Source organism: Caretta caretta, chromosome 10 (assembly GCF_965140235.1).
Source record: "Caretta caretta isolate rCarCar2 chromosome 10, rCarCar1.hap1, whole genome shotgun sequence".
Classification (NCBI taxonomy): Eukaryota; Metazoa; Chordata; order Testudines; family Cheloniidae; genus Caretta; species Caretta caretta.
The window spans coordinates 58,710,883-58,729,856 of NC_134215.1; the positions used below are offsets into that span (position 1 = coordinate 58,710,883).

The 18,974-nt window shown below is 42.2% G+C and overlaps 1 protein-coding gene across 2 annotated transcripts in view; it reads right to left on the bottom strand.

The window, feature by feature from the left end:
- Positions 1-17,485, bottom strand: part of AQP9 (aquaporin 9) — a 35,938-nt gene extending 18,453 nt beyond the window's left edge. The window contains exon 1 of one of the 2 annotated variants that reach the window (XM_048867808.2): positions 16,960-17,485. In XM_048867808.2, the coding sequence (XP_048723765.1) occupies positions 16,960-17,061 (102 nt within the window). In that variant the 5' untranslated portion in view covers positions 17,062-17,485. Of the gene's footprint in view, positions 1-16,805; positions 16,940-16,959 lie in introns of those variants that run through there. The other variant, XM_048867809.2, reaches the window with a different exon arrangement.
- Positions 17,486-18,974: the final 1,489 nt, after the last annotated feature.

An 18,974-nucleotide genomic window follows, 5' to 3' on the forward strand; every position in this document is an offset into this window, starting at 1 on the left:
ACAAACAAGTCCACTCCAGTGGATGGGTGCTGATTGGGGAAGATCATTCTGTCTGGGAAGATTTCAGTTCCAATAGGTTATTATAAACAATGAGAAAATGATGATAAAAATTGTGAAATATATCGCAACAGTTTCATAGCATGTCACTTCATTTTGAAACTCTGGATTACGCTGTTCAACCAGCAGGTAAAAGAGGAATCTCTGGAGATTTTATCGTGTGCTTATGTAATGCTGTCTTGAGATCAGACAACACTCTGTGTGAATGTGAATTGCTAGAATATCATGTAAAACTATTTAAAATGCCAGGTGTCCATAAAATGGACAGGACAGTATAGAGAAGAGGTTGGAATGATTGGAAAGATCCAGCGTTACATAAATGAAGGTCAGAAACAAGAATGAAAGACCAGGACTAATTACATTGTGGGCCTAGGTTGGAAGGAGACAAGCTGGAGAAAGTTCTGGAGAAATCAGCCAAATAGATCTACCTGTTTGCTGTTTCCCTGTGCAAACAGCCTGAAAAATAAATAGTTATACATGTTCACTAATGAGTGCCTCTTTCCTTTAACACCTATGCCTACCCTTTCAAAAGTGCTCAGCACCCAACTGCTCCTATTGAGAGCAAAGGGGAGTTGCTCTGTACTGAGCGTTTTGAAAATCTGCCCACTTGTGAATATTTTATCTTAGCCCTGTTCTTGGATGTGTGGACAAGCGGAAGCCCTCACATGAGTGCTTCATTGTCTCTGCATTCTCCACATGGCACCTCATTAAAATGAGGGTTCTCCAACAGTTCACACGGGGGCATTCTCACTAGGTTAACAAATTTACATTTTACGCTGGTTCTCATCAAGATCCCAGTTCAGCAAAGCACTTAGAGTGATTAAGTCCATCCTGAGTCAGCAAAGAACTAAGCTTATGCTTAACTTTAAGCACATGCTCAAGCCCCACATTAAACCAATAGGGAAGATTGTGAATGTCACAAAAGGCAGTTAGGCACCCAGCTCTCACCGCAAGTCAGTTTGTGCCTTTGAAAATCTCCCTTTAAGCACATTCCTAAATGTAAACACACACTTCAGTGCTATGCTGACTAGGGATCCACAGCTGAACTGGGGCCCAGGGCCCTAGAATGGGTGGTTATCAACAGCCTGAGCACTTCCATTTCACAGCATGTCCATCTGTATCTAGAGGCTAGGGCTCACTGGATAGTAGCGCCTCAGGAGCCAGAGCACAGTCTGACTCACTCCTTGTTAGGGTGTGACTGGGATTATCTTGAACAATGTTAATTACAGGTTTCAGAGTAGCAGCCATGTTAGTCTGTATTCGCAAAAAGAAAAGGAGTACTTGTGGCACCTTAGAGACTAATCAATTTATTTGAGCATGAGCTTTTGTGAGCTATAGCTCACTTCATCGGATGCATTCAGTGGAAAATACAGTGAATGCATCCAATGAAGTGAGCTGTAGCTCACGAAAGCTTATGCTCAAATAAATTGGTTAGTCTCTAAGGTGCCACAAGTACTCCTTTTCTTAATGTTAATTACGTTGGTGATTCATATTCATGTGCATATTCATTTTCTACCTGTCCATGTGTATGGGATTCTAATTTTTCTTGCTCCTCATGAATGATCACTTTCTTATCTTTACTTAAAAGTGATGCCAAGTTAGCTCGTGCTAATCACCTCTCTTCAATCACTGGTGTAATGTTATTGGGAGCCACCAGATGGCTGCGTTGCAGATGGTCTTGCTAACTCTCTGTCTGAATGTAAATACATTTGTTCTTAGAGAAGTGCATATTGTGAGTGTGATGCAGATTCTTTGCAGAAGCTAAGCAGAGCAGCAGTAAAAGCCTATTTTGCCTTAGGCCTACTCTAAACTACAAAAGGTTTGTTCGTGTAGCTATCAGGCAAACCCTCCCAGTGTAGATGCAGTTTATACCAGCAAAAAAAGTGCTTCTTCCAGCATATACTGTACAGGTTCCCCAAGTGTAATCTCAGTTATCCTGGTATAACTGCATCTACACTCGGGCTTTTGCTAGTTGCCAAAAAAATCACCCCCCGACATTACTATACCAGCAAAAAGCCTTTGGCCGGGCCGGTCTGTCTCCGACTGCATCATCTACGCAGGGGCAGATGTTGCTTACAAGTTATATGTCGCTCACAAGCAAACAAAGCATTATGTGGTGCCAAAGCATTAGAGTTGCCAGGATACTTTTTATAGATAGGGTTATTGTGTTAGAAAGCAGTAGCATAGGCTATAGCATTGTATCTTGTGAAGCAGACCGACCAATTCCATGCTTCAGTCTGCTTTATGCTATGCTAGGAGTGGAACACTTCTGTAATGTATAGTCTCTCTTACTGATTAGACACGCACAACAAAAACCAAAGCAAAAGGCATTTTAATTGTTTTTAAATCTGACTAGTTTTATTGTCTTTAGCTACAACCTGGGTCGTCCAGGCTCATATGTTGGCGTTTCTTTAATCTGGCAAGAACTGATATGCCTGAACTGAAGCAACTCGAGACTTAGACCACAAGACGAGGGTAATGGAATAGTTGATGGGACCAGAGCTGGTAGAGGATGAGGAAAGCATTGTGCTCTGCAGCTACCTCATTCTTCAGACTTTGTAGAGGGGATATCTGAGAAATTGCACCAGGCAAGACCTAGTGAATGACACAGCTTAGAAGTGTAACAAAAAGTTCCCAATATTGCTATGGTACCTATGTACCTTTCTGCAGGTACAGTTTGCACTCAGATTTTGCGCTCAGTCAGTTGGTATCCCTCAAGTGAATGGCTGGGCACAAGTTTTGCAGGCTCAGAAAAGAGACCACCTTCTTGAAAATGTGACCCAGTCTGTGTGTGAGAGAGACGACTGGGGTGGGGAAGAAGATGGGGGAGGGAGGGCAGGGAGTGCTAAATGCTATCTTTTCTAAATATGTAGCCATGCCCTGGGCCAAGCTTTCAGCTCTAGCCCCTCTGGTTTTGTGCTTGCAACTAACGGCACCCACAGAAGCAGGCTCACAAACTAAAATTAGCACGTGCAGCCAAGGCAGTCAATACCTTGCCCAGTGTGTATGTGTAATGCTTGCCCATGCGCAGTGAGTGAGTACTGACTATCATGGGCACAGGCAATTATATGCATACCAGGAGCTCAGCTTGCAGATACCACCTCATAATATAATTACATGAGCAGCAATTTAATATCTTGGTAACCTCCACTCATCTGAGCTGAAACTGGACTAGATCAGCATGTTGTAACTCAATATTTTAAGTTTCTAGGCCAAGTTCAGCCTTCAGTTACACCCATGCAATCTCATTGACTGAAACAATTGAAATCAGTGGGGGTTGCCTGAGTGTAATTGAGGGCAGATACCTTTATCTTATCTTGTGCTTCCAGTTGTCTGCAGCCTCATCTGCTTATATTTACCCCAGTAGCTTCAGGGCTGACTCTTTTTGTCCCAAAACAAACAAGATTATTGTCTTCAATAACATGTAGTTTGGCTGGGTGTGGGGTGGCTGTCTACACATTCTCTGGCAGAAGAGCTCGCTTCTCAGACATTGAAGCCTTTCCTTTGTCTTGGGTAATATGACAAACATCAGGGGAAGGAAAACAATTGGGCTCCTTTAAGCATAATATCCTTGTTACTCCTTGGCAGCTTGTAGAACTTTCCCAGACATTGGCGAGACTGAGAGCATACTGCCTCCATCTGTGTGATAGTCAGGATTTCTGCAAAAATGTATATAATAGCATTTCTGGTATTAAAAAGGGTTTTCTGAAAGGTCCAAGTCCAGAACAATAAGGGATCTATTTTCTATAGAGGCTATAGTGTCTGAGTCCTCTTAAAGTGCAATACTTAAAGTATATATAAGAATGGTATCTCTTTACTCAACAGAGTTGCTTGTGTATTCAGAGTCAGATCTACTTCCTGTAGTGCCAAAACTAAGGTTTCAGAGTAGCAGCCGTGTTAGTCTGTATTCGCAAAAAGAAAAGGAGTACTTGTGGCACCTTCGAGACTAACCAATTTATTTGAGCATGAGCTTTCGTGAGCTACAGCTCACTTCATCGGATGCTTATGCTCAGATAAATTGGTTGGTCTCTAAGGTGCCACAAGTCCTCCTTTTCTTTTTGCCAAAACGAAGTTTATTGCTTTTTACCGCTGTTAGCTGCAAAGAGCCAACGCAGTTTAGACAATGAGCTGCATTCTGTTGTATCTTGCGCATCATCATCAGAACTGTGCAGTAAGCTCCAGTCAGTTACACTTGTGCAAGCCTACAATGGAGCGGCACAGGTGTCGCTGAGGGCAGAATATGGTCTTCAGAATCTTTACAACTGCTGATATTGTACAAGAAGGAAAGAACTCGGCACAAACTCAGGCTGATCCCAGAGGTGGCAGTTACAAAACCCATCTTTTAACTTGTCCATGAAGCACTCTTAATCTGAAAGTCTTTGAAAAATAATAGTGTCTGTTTTAGTCACTTTTCAGAGGACAGCCACATGTTGACACATGTGGCTCGAAGGATCACTCTAATGCAGTAAAACTATCAGTGCAGATTTCTTTGTGAAGGTAGGACCGCTTCGCTGCCCCTTTCCGACACCAGACCCGCCTTCCTACCTTTCTCTGCAACCATCAGCAGGCATTTTCTGTTGGCAGGCAACATGCCTTCTCCCTCTTTCTTAGGCAAGGTGGGCCTCTTTAATATTTGTCTGGATTATTCTACAGCTGCATCTGGTTCTTTGAGGCTGAGATGCCCCAGAATGCAATGCAGTACAATAGGCTAAAAGTCCTATCATCCCAGGAGAGAGAGTCCTTGCTGTATCCTAGCTTCATCCATTCTGAGTGCGTGGAAGCAGAAAGATTGTCATGGGAACCTGTTGGGAGCTTGGAGGACCATCTGTAGGGGAAAACTGTCTGATGTGACATCCTTAAGGCAGTAGCCATATTTCCCCCTGGCTGGTTAGGATTTTTCAGGGAAAAATCAGGATATAGGATTTCAGAAAGTCCATCAGGTGAGCAGATGAAATGGCTGTAACCTGCCCTCTGCTGGGTTGCGGTGGGGAACATGGCTAACCGGTTGTAAGGGACAAGGGCATAGGTGGTCGCAGCTGAGGTTTGCCCACCAGGGATGGGAGTCGCGCGGGAGGAGTTGGAGCAATCTCAAGGCCACGTCCCATAAACAAGAGTCAGGGTCAGAGTCAAGCTAGGGTCAGAGACTGGAGATCAGAGATAGTACCAGGTTAGAACTGAGAGGCAGCAATCAGGGTTGAAGTCAGGCTGGAGTCAGAGATGGAGATCAGGAGATGAGGCGAAGTCTGGTGTTCCAGCAGGCCAAAGTCTGTGTGGTTGCCCCAACAACTTCCTGGGGCAACCCCTGCAGCTAAGTAGGGGTACTTGGCCAGTCAGAGGGCCACAAGGTACAGTCATTCTGGGTCTCTTGGGCATTGCTTTTTGCAGCACTTACTCTCCACAGTGCTCCCTAGCTGTGCCTCTGCATGGCCTCCCAGTGCCATTGTGGGAATATCAGCTGCCCTAGGCTCTGCAGACTTGGGTTCTAGTCCCTGGGTCCTAACACCAGCACAGCCCATAAAGTGGTGTCACTGGCCTGGGAGTGGGTATAGCTAGGTTCTCAGGCGATGTGCTGATTTGGACGTGCCTTTGACAGTCTCTGCCAGCTGGGTTCTGGTGGAGTGCTCCTAGAAACTAACGGTATGTCTAGGTTAGAACTGCAGTTGCCGTAGTGCTATACCGTAGCATTTATTACCGCGATGGAAGGGGTTTTTCTGTCACTGTAGTAAACCCACCTCTCCAAGAAGCAGTAGCCAGGCTGATGGAAGAATTCTTCCATTGACCTAGCTGTGTCTATACCAGGGCTTAGGTCAGCCTACCTATGTCTCTCAGGGGAATGAATTTTTCATACCCCTGAGTGACATAGCTAGGTCGACCTAACTTTCCAGTGTCGAGTAGCCCTGAAGCTGTCCCTGACCTGTGAACTCCTCAAAGAAGAGGGGCAGTGAGAACACCAACAGCCCTTCCCAAGGGTTAATTCTGCTACCCTCTTCCAAGGGGCATCAGAGGCCTTGCTAGTGCTGCAGGGTGTGATCTGCACCTTCTTGTATCAAGGGCCGAATCTATTCCAAATCTTCATTTTCTAAAATGAATGTAGACAAAGGAACAGTGGACATTTCTGACCTGCTCAAACGTTTGACACATGGAAATCTAGTCAATTAAAGAACACTCAAAGGAACATAGCTATAATGCAAATCAACCAACTAAATTTTTTTTAAAACCCCAACACCTCCCTGCCCCTCCCACAAACTCCTAAAAAAATACCCCAGACCATTTTTTTTTTTTTTTAATTTTGAAATGGGAGAAGAGCCAGAGACTCCACTAGGGTCTTTTGTATTGCTGGCAAGCTCACATGTAAGCTGCTCAGCTACTGCGGTGATAGCAGTATAAACGAAAGAAAGAAAGAAAAGTTACAGGTCCTACCTCTGCCTCTTTGTAAAACCACAAAAATTGGCAGGGGGACAATCACATTTTCCTATTAGAAAAAAAGATTATTTTTCCCTGTTGCTATATGAAGGATCTTCACAAAGAGGGGAAACTGGCTAAATAACTGATTCTATGGGGGAAACAGTAAAATGGATCCTATGCAAATTGCTGTTAAATGCACAAAGTAAAACTGAAAATGTAAAGAATATTTTTCTGTGATCTTCTTCAGTTACGGGAATCTTAGGTGTTGTTTTTAATAATAACATCTAAACTATTTTCAGACAGAGACAATTATCAAGTCAATGGTTTCAAGTTTTTTCCTTTGTCTATTTTTAGTGCTCTTTCATTTACAATCCATCTACTTGCAAAATCAACTTTGCTTAAATCGTTATTTCCCATTTGATTTCCTGATTAGCTGTTTTTATAATAAACTGTCAGCTCTTTGGGGGTAGGGTCCAACTTTTTCCTGTGTGTTGGTACAACACCTAGCACGATGGAGCCTAGTCCATAACTGGAGGTCCTAAGCACTATCGCAATTCAAACAATAATAACAACAGAGGCATGTTTTAGAACAGCTAGTATTTCGGATCAGAGCTCTGGAAGAATTCACGCCACAGAATTTTTCTGAAGCTTTTTTTATCCTTTATGGAAAATCTTCAGCAAAAACTACTCTTCATCTCCATCTTTTCCAATATCTCCAGTGTTTTGGCTGATATCATTTCTAATTTTCATGGCGCAATAAAAATGTAGTCTACTAGTTAAAAAAAAATCATGTAACTACTTTAAAACCACATGGCTCTTTATCATTAGTTACATATTTAGTTTTATCCTGCTATTGCAATTTAATCAAACTTGGAGTAATAAGAGTGCCATATCCATTCTTCTGGAGATCTCCTGGGACACAATCAATATCCTTTCAGGCTCAAATGGATATCCCTTCATTTGTTTTCACTATCCAATGAAATAAGGGTTTGGAATTAAAGCTGATCATTTAGGCAATTAAATAGTATGGACATAAACCCTAAAATTATTATAATTTTGATACTTTCTTTTTAATGGCAAAAAACATTACTACTAGGAGACAGTGATATACTGTACATTTCATATGAGTCTGGCAGAAATGTGTACATTTAAGCTTTTAAAACACGTGAAGATCTGGTTCAAATTGCTCTATGTAAAATAAAACATATATATGAGAAATATTGAGCTATAGACCCTACTGCATTTTTAAAGTAGTGCTTTAAATGTTTTATTATTGCTCTTGCACATGCTATAGAGGAGGAATAAATTGTTAAATTGCCCGGGGAAACTGGAAAGGTCTATACTGTCTCATATTTTACTAATTTAATGTTGCCCTCTTCATCCCCGGATACTGAAATGCTTTTCTGTCCTAAACTAGGCAAGACAATCAGTTTGAACTAATTTCTTTGGTGAAAATTATTTTCAGGTTCTTACTGGGTTTTAGAAATCCAGGAGAGGGTCGGAAAGGAAAACACTCTGAAGGAGTTCAGGTTGTAGACCCTACCTTGCAGAGGTGGAGGGTGTCTGCTTCAAAATGGGGATGGGGTGCAGAGAAAAGAGAAGGAGGGGAGAATTACTTTTTAGCTTCTCAAGAAGAACTAGATTATCTTAAACTGGTGTTTCCTTGCAAGTCTCATCATTTATTCTTGTACTGAGAGGTGTCTGTCTCTTTTCCTTCCTGCACCGACTTACAAATGTAAAAGCTTAAAAAAAGTAAAAGCATGTTTAACCACAGCAATGCTGGCTGGGGAGTTGTATCACACAGGCAGTGGTGTCTGGAGGTGTTGTGCCTGCATAGGACGGAAGCTGGCCTAATGGCTCCTGGGAGAGCGGTACCTGAAAAGTGCAGTATGCACTTCCTCCAGGCACTGGCAAATGAATGGGAAAGCAGGGCTTTGGTCATGCTCCCACATGTACAGTCACACCCCATGCTGGGTGTACAATGCCGTTGGTAGTTGGCTCTTAGCTAGTTGAACTTTGTTTTCATTCAAAAATAGGATAAATTTTGTAAGTTTAATGTTTTCAAATGTTAATAGAACAGTATGACGTGGTAGGTGAGCTAATCTCTTATAGGACCAACTTTTGTTGGTGGAAGGGACAAGCTTTCTAGCTTCACAGAACTCTTCCTTAGGTCTGAAGAAGGTAACCAGAGTGCCTAAGCTAAACAGAAGGTGGAATAGATTATGAAGCACAAGGGGTTCACACCTGCTGTAGAAGACCACGTGAAATGAAGTGGGCAATTAAGGGCAGCAGGCAATAGGGTATGTTACAAATTGTCACAGTGAGTCAAAATAAGTGCACTTGTTAATCTATATATTTTAGCATCCAGCAGAGTTATGAATTTAAGTTCCCAGGCTCTTCTTTTGAGGGTGTTGTGCTGTCACAGTTTCAGGGCAACTGCACCTGTTTTCTCCCTCCGTGGTCCACCCAGGGGACCCATTTAATTGTTTTCAGCTCCTTGCTGTCACTTCTTCTGGGTGGAGATTTGTGCCTCACTCCCTTCTGAGTGGGGTTTTTAAGACAGTTCCCTGATTTACAGTGTGATACCCCCAACAAGTCAATTTGCTTAAACAGGCCAGTGGCTGTGCTTTGCTTTCTCTCCAAAGGCTATGACCAGTGTATTGCCTACAGGTGTAAGTTGCTGCACTGCTTCTTCTAAGCAAGCACATTTGTTCTTAATGCAAAAGCATTAGAGAGAGAATATATCAAAACAATAGAAGTTCCTATGTGCATGCTTAAAGGCTTACCAGAGGTCATTGCCTTCTCCAACCAAGGGGTCTGGTAGGTTTTAATCCTTCACAACCCACAACTGGGTTTTCTCCAGGGTTACAAGTTCACATCCATCTTAGATCCAGAACCAGAACAAAAACTGGGCAGATCAGCCTATTTCTTTATAGTGCTCAGGCCTTTGAGCTTGGCCTGCTGTAACAGGTAATCAGCAGACAATGATACTCTCCTGTAGCTGGGGAATTTGCATTAATCTTTCCCTAGGGATTCCCCAGAAAATCCACTTATTGTTCCAGATGTCCACACTTATCTGGCATATTTTCAATATAGTCTTTTTCGAATTGCCAGGTATAGTATCTGCCACTCCCCCCAGAAAGGTTCCATACAACCCCAGCGCACAATAATACGTACATTTAACATAATAAGGTTTTTCAAGAATATTGCAGGAAATTGCCATATCAGTCATAAACAGTTTTAGGGACAGCTTAGAAATTGATTCTGCCATTATATAAGGGAATGAACTAGATGTCTCACAATAATTCCTTCTAACCCAAACAATTCTATGATTTTAACAATCCGAGCATACTGAAGGCAAAAGAGTGTAAACTTGCTTTATAGTGAAAAGTTAATTTCTTGTCTCTCGTTATACGTTCCAGGCTCTTGTAACAGTTTGGAAACTTTATTAGTTTAACTTCGTTGTATTTATTTTTATTTTCTTACTTAATGGGCCAAATTACCAAAAGAGCAGTGTCCAAATTTGCGCCTGCAAAATTTGCACCCACGTTTTGCACCTACAGTTGAATTGTGAATGTAGATTTGATTATTTTGTAGTCAGGCTGGGAGAGGCTAAAGTACTCAGCAATGTGCATGCATTTCAGTGCCAATTTTGCTGGCAAAAGTCATATCTGCACAAAGGACTCTGGGCCTCTGTCCTTTGAAAATGTATCCCAGTTTACTTATTGGTACCTCTGTGTTAATCAACAGGAGCCAATGAGATGGGGCTGCTGGTATTGCAAAGATGAACTGAATTCTCTTTTAAAACCTTTGCACAGTACAGAATGTTTGCAGCACCTGAAATTAAAATGTCAGATACTGGAAAGCCTGACTACCACAATTTTGCACTTGGGTAACAGGAAACACAAAGGATTTCCTGTAACTTTTAAAAATTATTTGCTGTGAAAAACATTTTAGATTTGAAAAAACATTAGCTAGCCTCCCTTCCAGTTCTTCCACTCCACGGCTAAACATTCAGCTCACTTAGAAAGAAAAACTACAGTGAGATATGAACTGGTGTTTGGAGCAAAAACCTAATTTTGATAAAAGTACAATTATGGCCAGAAAAGTAACTATGCAAAAATATCCCCCTCACTCAGCACAATCTGGTGCTTGTGTGTTGGGCTGACTGTCCTCTTTAGTGACAAAAGTAAGTGATGTTTTTATTATGTTTGACTTCTGTTTGCAAGCAGGTTCAATACATGTGAGAGAGAGAAAGGGGGGGGGGGGGATTCTTATTTGGCTTGCAGGTCATCAATAGGATTGCCAACAAAATTCTAGCTTCAGAATCTATGTTACTGGTAAGTTTGCAGGAGCCAGAAAACTTTCTGACCCCAGGTTGAATTTATGGCATTGGCAGATAGGAAAAAACACACACATTTTTACTTGTAAAATGCTCTGCAAGTTCAGGACCAAACTGTGTCAAGTTCAAATCATGAATGATTATTATTGTGTTATTTGTACTTCAGTATGCCAGAAGCCCTACTGCATAGAACTCCATGACATTGTAGAGACACTTTTCAGAGTATTACCATATCTGAGCCCAACAATGCATAGAATGTTGTTATAAAGGGTGTTGCCATAGTAAATGATGTATCAAAATTTCAATTATAAATGCATTTTAATCTTTCATTTATAACCGCTTTTTTCTCACTCATGACTAACCCATCCTACTTCAAGTTCCTTCTAACTAACTATTCACATGATGGCTTCTGGAGATTTTCAATGATAACAGCTAATAGTTAGGTTTCAGAGGAACAGCCGTGTTAGTCTATATTTGCAAAAAGAAAAGGAGTACTTGTGGCACCTTAGAGACTAACCAATTTATTTGAGCATGAGCTTTTGTGAGCTACAGCTCACTCATTGAAAATCTCCAGAAGCCATCATGTGAATAGTTAGTTAGAAGGAACTTGAAGTAGGATGGGTTAGTCATGAGTGAGAAAAAAGCGGTTATAAATGAAAGATTAAAATGCATTTATAATTGAAATTTTGATACATCATTTACTATGGCAACACCCTTTATAGTGAGCTGTAGCTCACGAAAGCTCATGCTCAAATAAATTGGTTAGTCTCTAAGGTGCCACAAGTACTCCTTTTCTTTTAGCTAATAGTTAGGTGGCTCTTAGAGGCCACTGATATCTATTTTATTTATATCTTATAATATACAAAAATGACTGAACCCTCTCATTCTATACATAGATACTCTAACCTCTCTTTCAAACTTTGCTTTTTGATAATGTCAAAACTTAAATCATCTTTGTTTTTAAAAATACAAAATTTGTAAGTACTTATTCCACAATGTAGGCTAAACACGTCTTTCATTTAATAAACAGAAGTAAGGAATCCAGATTTAAACTGGCTATTATCCAATAAACACCACTTTATAAAGACTTGAAATATGGCTTCGCTACTGTGGATCTGCAATACAGGAAGATACCATTCTCAGTGTGCACTGGAGTTCATATGGAGCATGGAAGAAGGAAAATATGAAGTCAGCTAAATTGTAATGGATTTACTGACTTGATTGTGACTTGACCAGCAGTCGATGACTGATTTGTAGCTTTTTCAGACCGGAATAAACCAAGACGTGGTATTTTGGTGCAAACCCAAAGAGGAGTTTATTTACAATAGGAACCAGAAAAAAAAAAGTGGTGAGTACAATAATGACGTGCTTGAGGTTTGAAAACAAGACAAAAGATGCTGATGACCACAAGATAAATAGGCATTCGGTCATTAATCAAACAACCGCTGCTACCTTCCCTCAGCCTGTGGCAGTGTCTTGAACACAGCTGGTGTATCGGATCTCCACAGACCGCAGTCTTTATGCACACACAAACACCCATTTGTTTCAATGGGAGTTACACAGGAGGCCTTGCGACTTCAGCCACGGACTAAAGCTGCGCAGAAGGACAGCAGTCCTCCTAAGTACTGTGTGATTGCAGTACTTTGCAACATACATACCCAAGCTAACTTTAATCTAGCTAGCACGGGTACCAACAGTACTGAAGCCACAGTAGCATGGACTTCAGCGCAGACTAGTTGCTTGAGTAATTACCTAAGGTTCTGGACAGGCTCGAATGGCCTGTGTTGAAATCTGTGCATCTGCAATTCCACTGGTCAGGTACCCACACTAGCTAGGTTAAAGCTAGCTTGGGTATGTATGTTGCAATCACACACCCCAGTTACAGTGTAGATGTATCATGAAACAGATACAACCTCATCTCCAACTATAACACACAGTGAAATGTTCTCCACAATCTGTCGGAGGCCACAGGCACACAACACTCAATCTATTTGTAGAGGGGGCCTGCACAGCTGCCACCCACTTGCTCTGATATTGCAAGTGGAAGCTTGTGCTCTACGTTAGCAAGTAAACAGGCCGTGCCCCTACCTGCCTCTTGGACCCTGGAGTTATTGGCTCCATAGCCAGTGTTCTGGGAATTGCTTTCAACAAGAACATTCTCTTGAGAGTGAAAATAAAACAGAAAATACACTCAGCTCATGGGAACAAGCAAGGGAGTTGCTCTTTTGGAACATTTCACTGCTCCAGTTCAGATGTGTTACACTGGTGTAAACTGGAGTAAGTCTGACTACACTGGAGCAGCACATCACCACCACCTTGGTTCCTGTGTAGCTGCATTGGTGTATGCTACGCTGATGCAAGACACCCTTGCACAGACATGGCTTTGGAAAAGGGTAAGAAACAAGGGAATATATACAGAGAGAATGCAGGTTTAAACCAGAGAGAGGCAGACTAGCCCTATGCAGACTCCTAATGAGAGATCCCCTGGAAATCATATAACCCACTCCTCTGCTCCATTGCTTCTCTGCTCTGTTTTGTCAGTCTCCCTGAGCCGCCTCTGCCACTAGCCCCATGGAGCTCTGGGAGGAAATGTGCCACAGGCCCCACAGTGCGAGGGCTGCAGCCAGCTGCAGGAGCCCTGTCAATGGGGTCCAGTGGAGTCTCACTGCCAGGAAGCTGTCTGTGTGTGGGAGGTTGGCATGGGGCAGGGGTTGGGTGCATGCATGTGTGTGGGAGACCCAGATGAAACACGGAAACCCATGGAAGGTCCCTGAGATTTGGGGCAGAACCTACAGCCTGTTTTGGAGGAGTGCAAACCTCACCATAATGAGAACAGGGCCAAATGTCAGCCAGAACTGGAATGATCTGGCCCATACTGTAGTTTCCATATCCTGGGTGTGCAAAAATCACATGACACTGCACCTGCTGTGAAGAAACAGTTGTCTCTATTTTTATATATGTGCTGCAGACCTACCATAACTGGGTGGGTTAAAGATAGACTTTCATCTTTAAAAGTGTATTTAAACTGCACGATGAGACTTTAAATGTTACATGTAATGCCACCAACACAAGTGTAAAAATGGGGAAATGAACAGTTCAGACATCAGCAAACCATCTGCAAGCAGAAATCTTTGGCATAATGCACACTCCTTGTAGCACACATTTGCCTATTCTGCTAATATAGGTGTGCCATATAGAAACTGCACTAGTCCAAGTTTGTTTCTTAGAAATTACACACGAGGCCTGATGTTCCTTCCTTAATTAAATGTGACGTTTTCACTGCCTATGTATGGTGGAACCATGCTAATCCTGGTCCTAGAGCATAACTAGAGCAGCCATGCTGTGTGCTGGGGAACACTTTGGAAACTGATGGTGAAAGCAGCCCTTTCCCCATATAGCCGAGGGGTCTAAAACTGGAGTAGGCTACACAGCAGCATCTATGACCCATTTTATATAGGGGGCCATGGCTGTTGACCTATACGCCATCAAATTCACCTATCCCACTTTCTTCCTATGGATTTGTGGTGTGCAGTGAATCCCCATGAAGCCAGGCTCTGGCACAGGGTGTGTGAGTAGCTAGCTCTGTGTGGCATCCTCAAGGCCTGTCCTCAATGGATCCACATCAGTTCTACTGTAGGCAGAACCCTCCGCGACCCTGGTGGAAGGGCAGGTTTTGCCCCATAACAAATTGCTACTTTACCAATATCCTGAAATAAATCCTATAAGGCTTTTTAATTTTTCAGAGTTTGGAAATAACATTCCAGGTTTGACTGAACTTTTAAAACTTGGTAACATAAGAATGCCTAGGATCAATGATGTTGCCTCCCAGAAGAACTGGAGCCAAAGTTGGATTGCTTTGCCTGTGTGTGTATTGGCGGGGCAGCTACATCTTCTTAGGGCCAGTGGGGTTGGAATCCTGAGTTAGTAATAACATATGCAGCCTTCCACTTCTAGGAGAAATAAGAGACTGGCCAAATTATTTTAATTTTTATTTTTATTATTCCATTAAACCCCAATTTGGTCGTGACTGAAAGTCATTGCAATATGTGGCATATGGGAAATCAATAGGTGGTCTTAGCCCATTTCTAGGTGGATATAGTATCCACATCCTACAAGCAATCCTCCTAACTGGCATCAGTTGTGCCTCTAGAGAGGCTCTGGATTGAATAGACCCACTGAACTGTCTGACTCTCACTCTAGAATAGGATTAAGGCATGTCAGTGGGACAGTGTGGGGAAGCTCTTACTTCTGTACCTGCTCTTCGTGGATTTCTGTCTCCAGAGTTGTCAGTCATGCCCCTTTCACCAGCTCAAAATTAAATCGGGTTTAATTTTTTTTTTAAAAGAAGTGAATCATGAGGCGAGAGATGCTATTGGTAGTGGGATTCCATTGACTCATGGGGCAAGTAACTGCAGAAAAGGGAGCACCTTGTTACAATAAACCTGTACTGCACTTTACTTCAGAAAATCCTGTGCAGTCAAAACATCAGCCTAGATTCTTAGCAGCTTGCTGATTGCTCAGTTATCCAGTTTTGTCTATTTGTAGGTTTTTTCAGCATTATCCAAGGCTGAAACAACTTTAAACTAAAAAAAAAGGAAAGTAGGTTGTGAAATTTAGTCACATTGCCAACCCCAGGATTATGTAGTTTGATTTCCCTGTTATACTATAACACAGACTGTAGGGTTGCATTTCCTTCCATTCTTGCGTGGCAGAACATTAAATAATAGTATCTACACTGTAATATATTTTCTTCACTTACAGAATTTGATTAATGAGTGGGGGAGGAGGATCATGTGGTTAAGACATAGGACTGGATGTTAATTGATTATTGCTGGTAAAATGCTTTGAGATTCTTGCATCTAACTGAGTGAGTACTGTTCCTTGTTATAACACCGTGTAGATGTTTTGGAAAATTGCAAAGTAGGATTGTTACTGTAATGCCCGTGCTAAGAGTTGGTTGAAGTAGGATAAAGAATGTCATTTTCAACACTTCCATAACTGTCGGGAGTCTTCTAGATGACCTGCTTTAAATCTAACTGACATGGTAACAGACAAAAAGATGCACCTTTCCATGCAAGTATTATGCCTGTATTTAGTTTGGGGTCTTGGTAGGTACTTTTGGTTTTATTTTTGTTTTGTTTAGTTTTTGGTGCAGTTTCACCTTGATGAAATGCTTAGCAAAACCACAAGACAGTTGCATTCCATCTACAAGGAAGGAGATGGGTCTTGGAACAAGTATTCTAATCCCGTGTCACTGAAGTCTCTCTTTGGTAAATCAGGGACCTGCTCTGTGCCTCAGTTTCCCCATCTTAAAAAAAGAATACCAAACTCACTAAGGATTAGTCAGTGTTTGGAAAGCACAATATAATCATTATTTTATGTGCTATTAGAATATTAATAACATGCCAGTGTGTCTTTGTAAATCAAATCTACGTTGTGTGTCTAATTTCTAATATGCAAAGATCCCAGGAAACTTTTTGAATAAGAAGTAAAGAGAAAAACATTTTGTTGTTGTGAATACATAACGGAGGGGGTATAATATTTGCCTGAAATGGAAAACAGTAGCAGGTTACAGCAAATATAACAGTATATACACACAAAATATGATAAGCTTTCAAATACCTGAGGATTCAGCAGTGCAACTGCCATTACATTCACTAGGAATCACAGGATTAAATCTGTGTAACACAGTGAAAAGATACCTAGTCTGAGATCTGTTATCCCCTATTTGCACAATATGGTTAATTAGTCAATGCAAATGGAACTCATGCATGAGAACTGAGAAATTCCTGATTTAAAAAAAAAATAGAAAAGCAGGATTATTGAAGTGTATTGTTCACATCTGCACGTTTTTCAGAAGTTGGTAAGTCACTAAAAACCTAGTCAGCTATCAAATGAAACCTTTAACAGACAATTGTAAAGTACATTCAACAAATATTGTTGTCTATATTTAATAGTCATGCATATTTATTTCAAGTGACTGAAGTAATAACAAACTTACCATTAAATAGAAGCAATTCATTCACTGCTGTGCACTATTTGTCAGTCACTGACCCATGCTACTTGTAGAGTACAAGGAAAAGCAGCACATGTCCCCTTACAAACACTGTCCATCATTAAATTAGTGGGAAGGAAGGAAAACAGCTGACACTTACTATCAATATAAATGTTCCCAGGAATTCTGACAGGGCTTCTTTTATAAAGCTGTTCTTTAAGGCAAATTTCTCCTTGAACGTTCTTTTGCTTTGCCCGTTCATTTTTTGGTTCCTCTTGTTGCTCTATAATGCCAGTTATGCACCAACACAGACCCCTTAAATTTGCTGTGTAATCATGCTTCAGCTGAACTTTGACACTTTTACTTATACATTGAAATATGAGATTTTGACATCTGTGCTGCCAGTGGAATCATCTGACTGTGCAGGCATTGACTGGATCCCCTGGACGTGACCTGATGATTCATCATGAGCTTTCCATCCTGTGCGATATCTGAGTTTGCTGGCTTCTATTTATATTAGCAGAACGAGATAATACTGGAAACCTCACAATCACAAGCTGATGGACTTTTTTTTCTTCTAATTCCACATAGACTGGATTAATCATTGTCTTCCCCCCAAGGTTACCTTTTACCAAGGTAAACTTTTGTGTGTTTATTTCCCCAAAAGATGAGAAGGGGAGAGATTATATAAACTGCCAAATATGGAAGCAAGCCCTTGGTTTTGCTCCCAGATGGAATTAAAGTTATGCAGTTGTTGGCCATTTGAAACCTTTCTGCAAAGGAGGCTGTGCCAGTGAGTGAGTGCTTGCCAAAGAAATGTGCTCTAGCCTGCCTGCCTTTCTTTTCTTTTCTTTTCTTTTCTTTTCTTTTCAAGAAAAAAAAAATCACATTCTGTACAGTTTAGAGAGATTTCAGTGCCTAATGAAGAATGCTGCTTTAGAAGTGCTGTGATTTTGTACATCCATGGACTGAATAGTAATACACTTCTTGGACTAAATGCTTTAACTCTCCAGTGGTGAGAGAGGCCTGTTTATGAGAGCAATGAGGCAGAATAATGTAAACCCCTCTAATGAAATCTGCTTCAATCCAGTGGCTTTCTACAGTGTGATATAGTCTGGTGAAGGACTGAAAAAGAGTGTATGCCTCCAAAATGTTTAGCTTAATTGTAGTCCCTATTTTGAAGTAAAACTGACCAGGGGCTTGATCCTGCAAGGTATTCAGAACCTGATTTCCCACTGACATGAAAGAGAGCTGAAGGTTCTGAGCACCCTACAGAATCAGGCCCAGTGTGGAATAATATTTCTACAGTGAAACATTCATCTGCTTTTCTTTAAAAAGCTATTAGCATCTTGGTTGTTCCTATCAGATGTCACTGACTCAATTGACACATTGATTGATTGACTTGAACAAGTTGATGCATTATTTCATCCGTTGGCTTTATTTGTATTAAATACAGGAATATCCAGAGCCTAATCCTGGTAGGTGACTTCATGATGAGTTGGGGATGCACAGGGTCTGGTGCTGTGTCTACACCTGGGGTCTTTTGGATCCCTGGTGTATATTTACACTGCATTTAGACACCTGTGGCTGGCCTGCGTCAGCTGACTCCAGGGGTGAAACTATGCCGGAGTCCTGAGCGGGGGCGTGGCCTCAACCAGAAGAGGTGTGGCCTTAACCGGAAGAGGTGGGGCCTTTACATCCCCCCTGGCAGCTCCCAGCTGCAGAGGCGGCTGGGAGCTCAGGGGTGATTTAAAGGGCCCGGGGCTCCAGCCACTGCTACTGCAGTGGAGCTCTGGGCCCTTTAAATTGCTGCCCGAGCCTGGCTGCCAGAGCCCCGGGGTAGCGGTGGCACGGCTCAGGCGGTGCTTTAAAGGGCCCTGGGCTCCTGCCACTGCGGGGAGCCCCGGGCCCTTTAAATTGCCTCCTGAGCCCCGCTGCCGGAGTCCCAGGGTAGCGGCAGCAGGGCTCTGGTGGTGATTTAAAGGGCCCGGGGCTCCCCACAGCGGCCAGAGCCCTGGGCCCTTTAAATCATCACTGGAGCCCTGCCATCGCAACCCCAGGGCTCCGGCAGCGGGGCTCAGGAGGCAATTTAAAGGGCTTGGGGCTCCGGCTGCTGCAAGGAGCTCCCAGGGGGGATTTAAAGGCCCCACCTCTTCCGCTGCAGGGAGCCCCGAG